A 12,221-nucleotide genomic window follows, 5' to 3' on the forward strand; every position below is an offset into this window, starting at 1 on the left:
TGCTGCAATATATTATTCAGCTAAGACAAAGTCGTTTGAAATGTAATTTTATTATAGGTTTTAAGAACTAGGTTAAAGCAGAGTTAGCAGCAAATGTTGCTAAGCAAATATGTGTCCAAAAAAACATGGTCAACCTTTCGTATGCGCCTGTCAAAAATCCACCCTTGTATTACTAAAAGACCTACCCCTTTAGGGTTGTCCCCTCTAAAAACAACTATTCTGAACAGCTGACTGAGGGCCGCCATCTTGCCGAGTAAATTAGTTCGGGCGAGGCAAACGTGCGCACATAAGTACAGACATTTTGCCTCGCGAGGCTGCTCGGTCAGTGTGGACCCTGAGTGTAAAACTGGCCTATTAAACGGTGAAAGAACTTAGTGGTAACCAATAACAACACATACAAGTCGCGTCACGTAACTTTAGCCACATCTCGGACACTGGCGATCAAATACATGAAAGAGGCGCGTTCCTAGCACACATTCTAAGCTCGTGTAGGTGAACGCGTACCATGCTTCTATGAGTGAGATATGCCAGGTTGACTGTTTGCGTTTTTGACAGGCGGTAACTGTGAGGTAACCGAGAGGGGGTAAGCGGCGATTTCTGCGGGGAGCGGGAGTGGCCATACTGTACGATAGTACTCTTATTTATACTGTGCTTTAGCGCTGACCCACAAGGAGAAGTCAAAAACAGGTCTCTCAGGGGATTACAAGAGGCGAAAGATATGCGTCCCCATGCGCAGCTATCCCCTCCATATTTCACTCAGCGCTTAAGTTGCATGCCGCCTCTTGTAACAAGATATTATCCCTGTATGAACAGTTTTAGAGAAAAAGTGCTTGAAATGTAAAAAACCAGCAAAGGCATGTCATTTTAACAAATTTTCGCTATAGCATGAGTGGGTCGCAATAAGCACGCAAAATAGACTAAAGCCTGACCAGAAATATACGAATTTCATTAGAACTATTTCCTTTAATACTATACTGAACTGTCACTGCAAACAGCACCCTCTTGACAAGTCATATATTTATGATCAGGTTAATATATTGAATCTTGCATGCAAGTATTTCTTTGAGTTATAAATGAGGCTTTTACCCAGCAATGACTGAATAAATAAAAGCTATCATAAATAAATAATAAAATAATTAGGACTTGGTATGACAGAATAATAACAAAATAAAAGTTGATCCACATTCATGTATACATAGTTAAGTTGATATTGATACACTAGCTTTTACCCGCGGCTTCGCCCGCGTAATAAAAGTATTCATTAAGATTTTCATTTGGATCCGTAGGGACCGTAGGTTTCTCTGTAGGTATATTTATCTGCGATTATTTCGATTGCACATAATACTTTTGCTTGCAATGATTGTAGAATATTACACATCGACCACAGCGTAGGTAATTCTATATACGCTGGGGAAACCTTTATAAACATCCCACATAGCCCGTATTTCGACACTATGATCGGTGGGTAAAAAGTACTTTTTTCTATTATCCCTTACAATTTTTTACATTTTGCTTATACTTATCGCAAACGTAATCTTCAAGCAAGCAAACAACGATCGTCTTAGAGCACATTGATTGTAAGAGACCGCCGACCGATTATCCGTATCCCTCTAACGATACCCATATTATCCGTATCCGTATCGCTATCGCTATCGCTATCGCCATCGCCATCGCTATCGCTATCGCTATCGCTATCGCTATCGCTATCGCTATCCCTATCCCTATCCCTATCCCTTATCAAGATGTTTAATGATATAACACTTTAAGTTCTCGCGCTTTGTACACATATTTAAAGTCACATACAGGTCGAACGCGATTAATTAACATTATTTTTACCTTTTTTCCCAACGTTTCGGCCAGGTTGCACTGGCCGTGGTCGCGGAAGACTGACGTCCCAGCAAAATGTCACCGGAGATGTAAACAACACAAAACTACCCGATATTAATTTATATAAATGTTCGGGGTAGACAAATAAATATAATCTACCCGCTTTTAGTTAATGTTTATTTCCCACCGCACGACACACAAAAAAAAAAAAAAAAAAAGGTAAAAATAATGTTAATTAATCGCGTTCGACCTTATCAAGATGTTTAATGATTTCTTATCAAGTGCTAAAATATAAAGTTTCATGGTTTTATCTTTTAAAATTAAGAAATCCCATACAAACTTTCAACCTCTTTTTCAACCCCTTCGTCCCTTTTTTTCGAAATAAAAAGTAGCCTATGTTCTGTCTCAGGGTCTAAAGATTGTCTGTTCCAAATTTCATCAAAATCGGTTGCGTGGTTTAAGCGGGAAAGCGTAACAGACAGACAGACAGAGTTACTTTCGCATTTATAATATTATAGTATATATAGTATATATAGTATATAGTATAGTATAATATATATAATAGTATATAGTATATATAGTATATATATAGTATGGATAGTATGGATGGATAGTATGGATGGATGGATTAGAAACTGGTCAGGCTAAGCTAACTTTGCACTGCATTTGCCATGAAAGTATGTCACACTGTCATTATTCAAATCAAAACATGAAAAGATTGAAATCTCAAATGATGATATTATATTGTTCAGTGCAAGTTTGCTTAGATTGACTTCAAGAAGCTTCCATCGAACCCACTTACTTCTTAGCAGCAGCATCTTTCAACAGGTACAGAACATGAGTTGGTGCGTTCCGGAGCTTCTCGGCAGTGGTGATGACCTTGGACAGGCCCTGTGCTGATGCCGATTGCTCCCCGAGTGAATCAATCAGTTTGCCCAGACTTTCTTGCACAATTCTGTGAAAATGTTAATATTGGTTAACCTAGATGTATTCACAATGTGCATAACAAAAAGATATTATAGGCATGACCAACTTTAATGACTAATGGTCTCTATGAACTAATTAATCTGGACTCTATGAGATTTAACATGAAAAATCTCAACCTTCAAATCAAGAGTGAACAGGCATCTTCTGGGTGAGCTCACTCCATCATAGGCCATGTCTTTGCCTTTGGCTAATCTGTGGCCAAAAGTACACCCATTTATAATAATAATTAAAAAAGGCTCACATATTGAGGGTAGCACCAGTCATGCACATAGCAAATAGTCTATTGTAGGATTACATTAAAAGACACATAACAGAAGGTATATGATTAAAAAGAGAGAAATGGATAAATCAAATAATATTGAATTAGGAAGACAGTATTTTGAGAAGTTTAGTCCACATTTCTGTTTGATTTAAGACATATTGCTACTACATAACATAACGTACTGATTCCGAATCTTAAATTGCTCATGCATTGGTTATCAAAAATATTTCTTTTAAATTCTAAGGTTTTTACATAAATTTATTAGCACATTAGGCCGTCTGTGACTGATATGTTCTAAGAATTTACTCTATATGAATAACAAATAAAAGGTAACATACATGTACGTAATTATAGAGAAAAATTCCGAGCATTAGCAATACAAAACTGTTCAAATCTTCCAATTTTAGTCAAGATCATTGCTTTTGACAAAATACGAACAAAATAGGAAGCAGTGGACCTTGACATCCTTCTAAAGGTGTGCCTCGGCTATTCAGACCCGTAAAAGGTCGAGTTTCTTTTATACAAGGACTCAGAATTCAATTAAGATCAATTTTAAGTTAAATATTACCTCACTGTCCGGACATCACCCTGGCACCCCGGAGGTATTAAAGTATAATCTACTTTGGTGATCTCATCTTTGAGCATATCGTTTACCGGTATCATCGACTCCATTTTTAATAGTTCACTTTAATATACAAATCCGATTTAAATAAATTACAAAAATCACAGACACCCGCAATATGCAAAATCTTCGTCGACTGGCGCATTGGTGTTGCTGTGCCATGCAAATTTTGATTAAGTAGGCGGTTTCAAGGCGGTTTCGGTGTGGCCGGTTAAAGTTAAAATGAAATCGATTTTGTATTTTGATTTTATTATTTGTGTTTATCGTCTTCTAAAAGATATAAAAATCAAAATTACATATTCCTATTATGGAATAATTCTCACTAAATTTTAATTTTAAAGAGATTGAAATATGAAAAAGTGTTCAGTATTTAAATAAGTTTAGTTTCTAATAACATTTTACCTCGAGTCCACAATATTCTCTACGGTTTCATGATGTTTCACGAAATTCATATTTCAGTGTATTCTGGGGTGTGTGGTGCAAAGTCGATTCCCAGACGGTGCTGCCAGCCTGCTTCTAATAGGTTTCAGACAATTTTAGACAGATGGCGTTGTGTTAAGAAGCCAATTTGAAAAAAGGTAGGTAGGGATTTTTAACAATATAATTTCAATAATTAAAATTACCTAACTAAATAAATGTTTTCATGCATTATTTATTTACTGACTTCTTAATCATTATTTCAAAGAGCATTGAATCACTACGTATTATTTGTCGAATTTTCTCTTGCTATCCAGATACTGGCTGAATGTAAAATACAGTATGTTGGTAGAATTTCGAAATTCAAATAAATTAATTGGTTAAACAAATATTTGGATTTGATCAGTCATTAAAAATCTTCCGTACGATGAACGTGTATTAACAGAAATCAACATTTTTACATTTTTTTATATTATTTTATGAAGCCACCGGGGAACTGAAATCTTAGTATTTTATTTTTGGACGTCTAAATTTTAAGTGAAATCAATATGAGGGAAATTGTCCATATCCAGACTGGACAATGCGGCAACCAGATTGGTGCTAAGGTAACAATTCTTCTTAGTATTTTATGTACTTATCTTATCACGCTGCATCCATTTAGTTGGCTATTCTTTCCAACATGCTGAATCCCTACATGTTAGGGCACACCTTCACTTTATACAGGACAGAGGACGCGACTTGCTGTATCTATCCCTAAAAGATCTCGTAACTTCAATCGTATTTTTTTTTCAGTTCTGGGAAGTGATCTCTGACGAGCATGGCATCGATCCTACGGGCGCCTACCAAGGCGACTCAGACCTTCAGCTCGAGCGCATCAATGTATACTACAACGAGGCTACTGGCGGCAAGTACGTACCCCGGGCCGTCCTCGTTGACCTGGAGCCTGGCACTATGGATTCTGTAAGAGCTGGGCCTTTCGGACAGCTTTTCCGACCTGACAACTTTGTCTTCGGACAATCGGGTGCTGGTAACAACTGGGCGAAAGGACATTACACTGAGGGTGCCGAACTTGTCGATTCCGTCCTCGACGTCGTCAGAAAGGAAGCTGAAGGCTGCGATTGTCTTCAAGGGTTCCAGCTAACGCATTCGCTGGGCGGCGGAACAGGATCCGGTATGGGGACGCTACTTATCTCCAAAATCAGGGAAGAGTACCCAGATCGCATCATGAACACGTTCTCAGTCGTCCCCAGCCCTAAAGTTTCAGATACGGTGGTAGAACCTTACAATGCTACGCTATCAGTACATCAGTTGGTGGAGAACACAGATGAGACTTATTGTATTGACAATGAGGCGCTGTATGATATCTGCTTCAGGACTCTGAAGTTAAGCACGCCGACTTATGGAGATTTGAACCATCTAGTATCTGCGACGATGTCCGGGGTGACGACTTGTTTGAGATTCCCTGGGCAGTTAAATGCTGATTTGAGGAAACTAGCAGTCAACATGGTTCCTTTTCCTAGATTGCACTTTTTTATGCCTGGGTTTGCCCCGCTAACGTCACGTGGAAGTCAACAGTACAGAGCTCTGACAGTTCCAGAGCTGACTCAGCAGATGTTTGACGCTAAAAACATGATGGCGGCTTGCGATCCACGCCACGGCCGCTACCTCACCGTGGCCGCCATCTTCCGCGGCCGCATGTCCATGAAGGAAGTGGACGAACAGATGCTCAACATCCAGAATAAGAACAGCACGTATTTCGTGGAATGGATCCCTAATAACGTGAAAACTGCTGTTTGCGACATACCCCCTCGCGGCCTCAAAATGTCTGCTACGTTTATTGGAAATACTACAGCTATTCAAGAGCTTTTCAAGAGAATATCAGAGCAATTCACGGCCATGTTTAGGCGGAAGGCTTTCCTCCACTGGTACACTGGGGAAGGCATGGACGAGATGGAGTTCACGGAAGCGGAGAGCAACATGAACGACCTGGTCTCTGAGTACCAGCAGTACCAGGACGCCACGGCCGATGACGAAGGGGAGTTCGACGAAGATATTGAAGAAGAATAAGTGTTTTGTGTCCGTTTTGTCTAACCGTTTTGTGTTGTCACTGTTACGTCATAAGCAATTGTATTTGTAATAAATCCATTAGAATACTTACTCGTCTTTTCGTAACTTCGGTTGGATGTCTGCAACTGCAACTTTCAGTCCCACATTTGATCTAGGGCCTATAGACACTCCCTTTGGTCGTTTCTATACGTCATGCTCCCTGGCAGAACCACATCGTCTTTCGTAAACATTAACATAAGAAAATATCGGATTATAAAGTGGTTCTGATGCAGAGCTTCCTCCCAGCGGAACCACCAAGATATTCTTCTAACTACACATGCTATTTACACGCATACATCAAATAATTCTATATTTATCTAATTAAAGCCAAGGATACACTAGGGGACAAATGTCCCACGACACGTGTCGCCAGCGACGTCGGGTAAAGTAGGGCGACGTTGCCGGACTTCGCTCGATATGTCTGGCAACATCGCGCGACACGCCCACTCGCCAGATATGTCAGGCGAAGTCTCGCGAAGTCGTACGACTTCGTTAGACATCGCTGCGGATATAAGTCGCGCGATGTCGCCAGATATGTCAGGCGAAATCGGCCGGCTTCGCTTGACATGTCGCCGACACATGTCCTGGGACATTTGTCCCCTAGTGTATCCTTGGCTTCAATCACCGTTTAAGTATTCAGTGAGCGTCAGAATGGCGGGTGTACATGAAGCAATCCTGGTGTGGTCAAGGGTGAAAGTTCTGCCTAAGGTTAGTGCTCGCAATGTGCTTCCACATGTATGAAGCACAAACTAATTCAGAGAGCCGTTGAAGAGTAATATGGGATTGAATATATATCTATGCCTGCTGAAATAAAATAGCGATGTTCATTGCCTGCAATGCAGCATTAACATGCAGGTGCTTTACACAAAAAAGTGATACACATACATAGTAGTCGTACAATAATTATTAATTAGTAACACAACTCTACTAAGGCCCCCTTGCACCAACCACTTAACTCGGGGTTAGTGGGCTGTCATCTGTCAAATTCCATATAAAATGGTGGGTTAACCCTCGGGTTAACCCTGCATTTTCGTTGGTGCAAGTGGCCCTAATAATAATAAAAAATTGTCTTACGACGCGTTTAGTATCCAGTAATCTATGGAGATTAGAGGTAAGGAGCGATATCTTCAAGTATCAGAAGTGCACATATAAAAGAAAAGATAGGTGGCGCTGCAATAGCAGGTAAATAAGGGTTTGACAATCTCTTAGCCTTCTCGGTAGTGACCCCGCCTACGGAGCAAGAGGTCCCGGGTTCAAATCCTGATGAGAGCTTTTTTATTTTTTTCTACTACATAATATCTTTTCCTGAATTATTTTATTTTTTTAATATGTATAAAAAATATTTTGTTACAACATTACCTAAGAATCCTAAGATGGGGCAAACAATGTAAGAGTAGGGCTTAATACACACAATTAATACACAAAAAGAAAATTGACACTACCACGGGACTACGTCTTGACTTGCTCAGTATGACGAAATCAGCCTAGAGAAAAGAACGTCTAATGTCATGTCACGTCGCTGATCATTGAGCGAGACATGCGCTCCAAGCGGAGAGATTTGTAACTGCAATTACAAGGCCTCTGCCGGTCATTTTTGCGACTGTTCTACTTCGACAGATTTTCCTCCTTAGGTTTAGGTTTAAAGACATTTATTCTCATAAAGATAATACATCACTGACATGAGAACATATTTAAAATACATGCTTACATCTAATTTCGTCGTCGCAACAACATAACAAAATAGGTAAGTAGTTATTAGTGTTCCTTACCTCTATTCTCCCTGCAGTAATCATTGTCATGTGTTAAAATGTCAAATATTAATATTAGCGCCATCTAGCCGAGCGTTCTCCAAAGGTGTAACGCCATCTAGGCCACCGTACCTTTTTCTCTAGGGCTTCGAGGTACGTTTTTTTCTTAGACTTTATCTGTCTATACGGAGTTATATATGTCTTTGCTTTGCACATATCAAGCTAACAATATGGGCCAAATTCTGTCAAAACTGAGGTTCAAAAGTTTTAAGCTTGCGTCGAGAGATGGCAGTCTATGCACTATGATAACACATTTTACTTTGACTGCAGTAACTCTCTATAATACTCGATCCTCTTTGGTTGAATTTACAATCGTTTGAGAACTTTTACTAAAGACTGACACATTCAAAAGATCGAAATTCTAACGTGGACCCTCAATGGGAACGCACATCGGGCGCCTAGCCAAAGCGACACACTGCGTACTTACTATATCGTAGCTACCTTCTCTTTATCGTTCTGTATTGGTGCGAAAGTGCCAGTTGCGTTGTGTGTGTGAACGATTTATTACATTATATAGGAAAGTACATATTATGTACTTTCCCATATAATGGGAAACGGCAAGCCTTATTTAAGGTGCGACCGCACCGCTGCTCAAAAAACGGCGACGGTACGGAATCGCAGTGACGCATCGTATATATCCGTACTTACCGTTTTTATCGCATGCTCCCCACACTGCTGCTCAAAAAACGGCGACGGTACGGAAACGCATGACGTGCCCCATACGAAAGTCACTGCGTTTCCCGTCTGGGTATTTTGAGCAGAGGCGTGGGGAGCATGCGGTCGCACCTCGTAAGGTGTTGCTGTTGGTAGGTGAGGGGGGGGGGGGAGGGGGTTACATTCTACCATTTCTACTACTAGTTGCTCCTTGCTAAGGGGGCTCTGGGCCCTGATGAAGAGTTGATGCCTGAATCCCCATGAGTAAGGACTGTATCGATAAGTATAAGGACAAAACAAACCTCGTCTAAATGTTGACATGTGCATAATTTTATATTATTATGTTCCGAGAGTATGATCTGAAGGTCTAATTTTTTTTTATTTTAGAGACTTTATGGTACTTTCATTAAGGTCTAGCAAATAAATTTCGGACAACCCCTATCTGGCTTAATTTGAGAATATTTCAATGATTGTTTGTACGATTTCAACAAACAAAGGTTAATATGCTGCCAAAATATATTCTTTAAGAGTCCTCTTCATGGTTTTTCAATTGGGTACTTGCAGAATAAATGCGGTGAATTTATATAATTAAAAAAAACGCTATTTTGAGCAACGTTACGGATTGTCGTAAATTTTTGATGCAAGCAGGATGAGAGAAACAGATAAAAAAATTTGCCATAGGCCAAAGTCTAACTGACATTCACGGTGTTTGAACAGTGCCTAAACCAAATCGATATAAACAGTGTATGATAGTTAAATTCGACATTAAAGTCGGAGTTAGAGGAAGCACCATGCCACATTCTCTAAATGGCCGCCATACACAGATCCTGAACTTTATTTCTTAAAAATAACTATGGCTGGACTATGTCCAGATATTCTGCTTTGTGGATCATATGTCGTTGAGGTTCACACAGTACAATTTTTTTTCGCAATCGTATCGTTTTTTACGCACTTTGTGAATTTTCTAGTAGCATTTGTCCGGAATCGTAATTGTTACTCGGGACTCTCGGGAGGATTAAGTCAATACTGTCTAAACCACTTGCTTTACGTCGAGTTTCTAGGACAAAATGTGAACCTTATTATGTGCCTTATTAAGCCTATGACTTGTTTTAAGAAAAAATATAATAGCAAATAAATACGGCTACTCAAAGTTGTCCTCATACTTAACGATACAGTCTTTAGTGGCAATCAATAACAGACTATACAAGCAGTGTCATGTGGGGCGACAACGTTTTTCATGGCTATGTAAGCCAATACGGGAGCGACACAGACGACCACAACTCGGGCAGGTGAAGTGTGCTCTCGGTGAACACGTATCGCGCTGATGACGCTTGGCGCGCTTACTTGCGAGTGTCGCAAACCAAGCATTGTCGCCGCAATGTGACGGGACGAACAAGGGACAGGATTAGGTGCCTTAGTAAATCCTCGTTCAAGTTCTATTATAAAATATTTTGCTTCGTTTAGGATTGTACCTCTACATCCTTCCGTTAAATAAATAGGTAGGTAGTTTCGTTCTCGCGTAAAAAAATCTATTTTTTTCGTTAATGGTTTTCCCAAACCTATCGACGCGGAACCGCTCGTTAAACTTAACGAACACGCTTAATGTGTCTTCGTCGTTAAAACGTATCCGTGTGTTCAAATACTAACGAGCGATTTTTGTCGGCGAAAACCGATTCTGCGCCGCTGTTTGGGGAGACCCTAAGGCCGTTTTCACATTATCCGATCCGATATCGGATATCGGAAGGATTTCAATAGAAAAAATCCAAGATGGCGCCTGTAATGTAACATGGGATATCGGTCCGACATCCGATATCGGATCGGATAATGTGAAAACGCACTAACCCGTTCGCTAGCTTCGTGCAATCGCTCTAACCAGCGGAGCGGAGCGGACGCCCAGAGGGTAAAATAAATTCATTACACGTAACACCATTTATTTATAAGACAGAAGTTTATATAGACGAAGGCGTGGTACATGTTAGCATTGTTAGCAACCTGAGCCGACAGGGCCTTATCAATCCTAGAAAAACAGTCCTTACACTCCAAATCATTCTTCTACAACATTCTTTGTGGTAAATATCGGCTCAGACGCAAATCAACTTACTATTACAACGTATAACATTAATATTTAATTTAATAATATAATAATACACGATCAAAGAAATTTTATTTCATTGATAGGATTATGAACTAAATCCGTTATTGTGTGCATTTTGAAATTATTATTTATTTATTATGATTTTTAGTGTCGAGATGCTTTGGGAAAACGTTTCAATACAATTAAACAAAAAAGAAAACAGTGTCAGGTAATAAAAAAGTATATCAAATATTATATATATATATATATATATATATATATATATATATATATATAGTAAAAACGAGTTCTAAGTAAAAATGTTCCTAAGCGTGACGTCACGCGAAACTTCAACGCACTGTACCGTCGTCATTTTTCGTTTACGAGAAAAAAGAAAAAATACGTGTCTAATATTCTTTGATAATCTAATTGACGGACTAATTAGTTTTTTCGTTTCGCCTATTGTCAGAATGGAATAACAAATGTCATGTTGGTATAACCTCCGCTACAAATGTTGATCAGTATAAGGAGAATAGCCATCGATCTAAACTAAGTTTAAATCGATGAGAATAGCCTACAGTTCAATTCTTCGCCTTTGTTACAGGCCCCACTCTGTATAGTAATTTAAGCCGCTTGACTCGCCAAAATTCATATATATTATGGGATTCTTATGAATTTTGTTTATTTATTAAATTATTATTCAGGGTTTTTGGTATTTTTAATAACGTTTGAACTAAACGAGTGTCAAAATAATGTGTGTTTTCCTGCCGCTCTCGATTTAGTACCGTTCGGAATGTGATCAAAACTTAGGAAGTAATTATTTACCTACTAATTTAGTGCTTTGTTACGACAAAAATATTACAAAATAATTCATCAACCTGTTAGTGTCAAGGACCTAAAATACTTTATTTTAATGACTGTATCTATTCAGTCATCACTTATTCGTGTAGATAGTCTAAAGTCACTCGACACCAACTTTACAATAAAACATTTGATTAAGGTTCTTTAGGCCACATTGAATCCATATAAACAATATCTTTAAATATCACTTTTAATGTGGAATTCTGTTACAAAAATGTGCATTTATGCCACACTATGGCCAAGAAGGGGAAAATAGTTTGTACGGTCAAAGAATTGAATTTTATACCAAAGTTGTACTTGTTATAGCGACAATTATTGTGAAAGTCGCTAGACCTTATGCCTAAATTGTTACAGAACAAGGTACAAAATGGATGCCAAATTAAATTCTATGATAGTGAATATATGATTAACTTCAGAGGAATATAAACCAGAATACGACAATGACTATTACTATATTTTAGAAGGTTTTAGGACAGATTTATTTAATGGCCACGTGCAGCTATAAAACGAAAGAAGACTGCACAGTAGATTATATATTCGAGAAACACATTTATGTCTATAAGTTTATTTAAATACTGATACCATCTACAAACAGTTACGATT

At 38.8% G+C, this 12,221-nt stretch overlaps 2 protein-coding genes across 3 annotated transcripts in view; one reads left to right on the forward strand and one right to left on the reverse strand.

Annotated features, from left to right (window-relative positions):
• LOC125241721 (alpha-tubulin N-acetyltransferase 1-like) overlaps positions 1-3,838 on the reverse strand; it is a 46,506-nt gene extending 42,668 nt beyond the window's left edge. For both annotated transcript variants that reach the window (XM_048150328.1, XM_048150329.1), the window contains exons 1-2: positions 3,645-3,838; positions 2,630-2,782 (exon numbers count right to left, since the gene is read on the reverse strand). In XM_048150328.1, coding sequence (XP_048006285.1) covers positions 2,630-2,782; positions 3,645-3,748 — 257 coding nt within the window. In that variant the 5' untranslated portion in view covers positions 3,749-3,838. The remainder of the gene's footprint in view (positions 1-2,629; positions 2,783-3,644) is intronic.
• A 658-nt stretch (positions 3,839-4,496) lies between these two features.
• On the forward strand, positions 4,497-6,272 carry LOC125241720 (tubulin beta chain-like). Its single transcript, XM_048150327.1, has 2 exons — positions 4,497-4,720; positions 4,908-6,272. The coding sequence occupies exons 1-2, from the start codon at positions 4,664-4,666 to the stop codon at positions 6,180-6,182; spliced, it is 1,332 nt and encodes a 443-aa protein (XP_048006284.1). The 5' UTR covers positions 4,497-4,663; the 3' UTR covers positions 6,183-6,272.
• The last annotated feature ends 5,949 nt before the right edge of the window (positions 6,273-12,221 follow it).

Source organism: Leguminivora glycinivorella, chromosome Z (genome assembly GCF_023078275.1).
Source record: "Leguminivora glycinivorella isolate SPB_JAAS2020 chromosome Z, LegGlyc_1.1, whole genome shotgun sequence".
Classification (NCBI taxonomy): domain Eukaryota; kingdom Metazoa; phylum Arthropoda; class Insecta; order Lepidoptera; family Tortricidae; genus Leguminivora; species Leguminivora glycinivorella.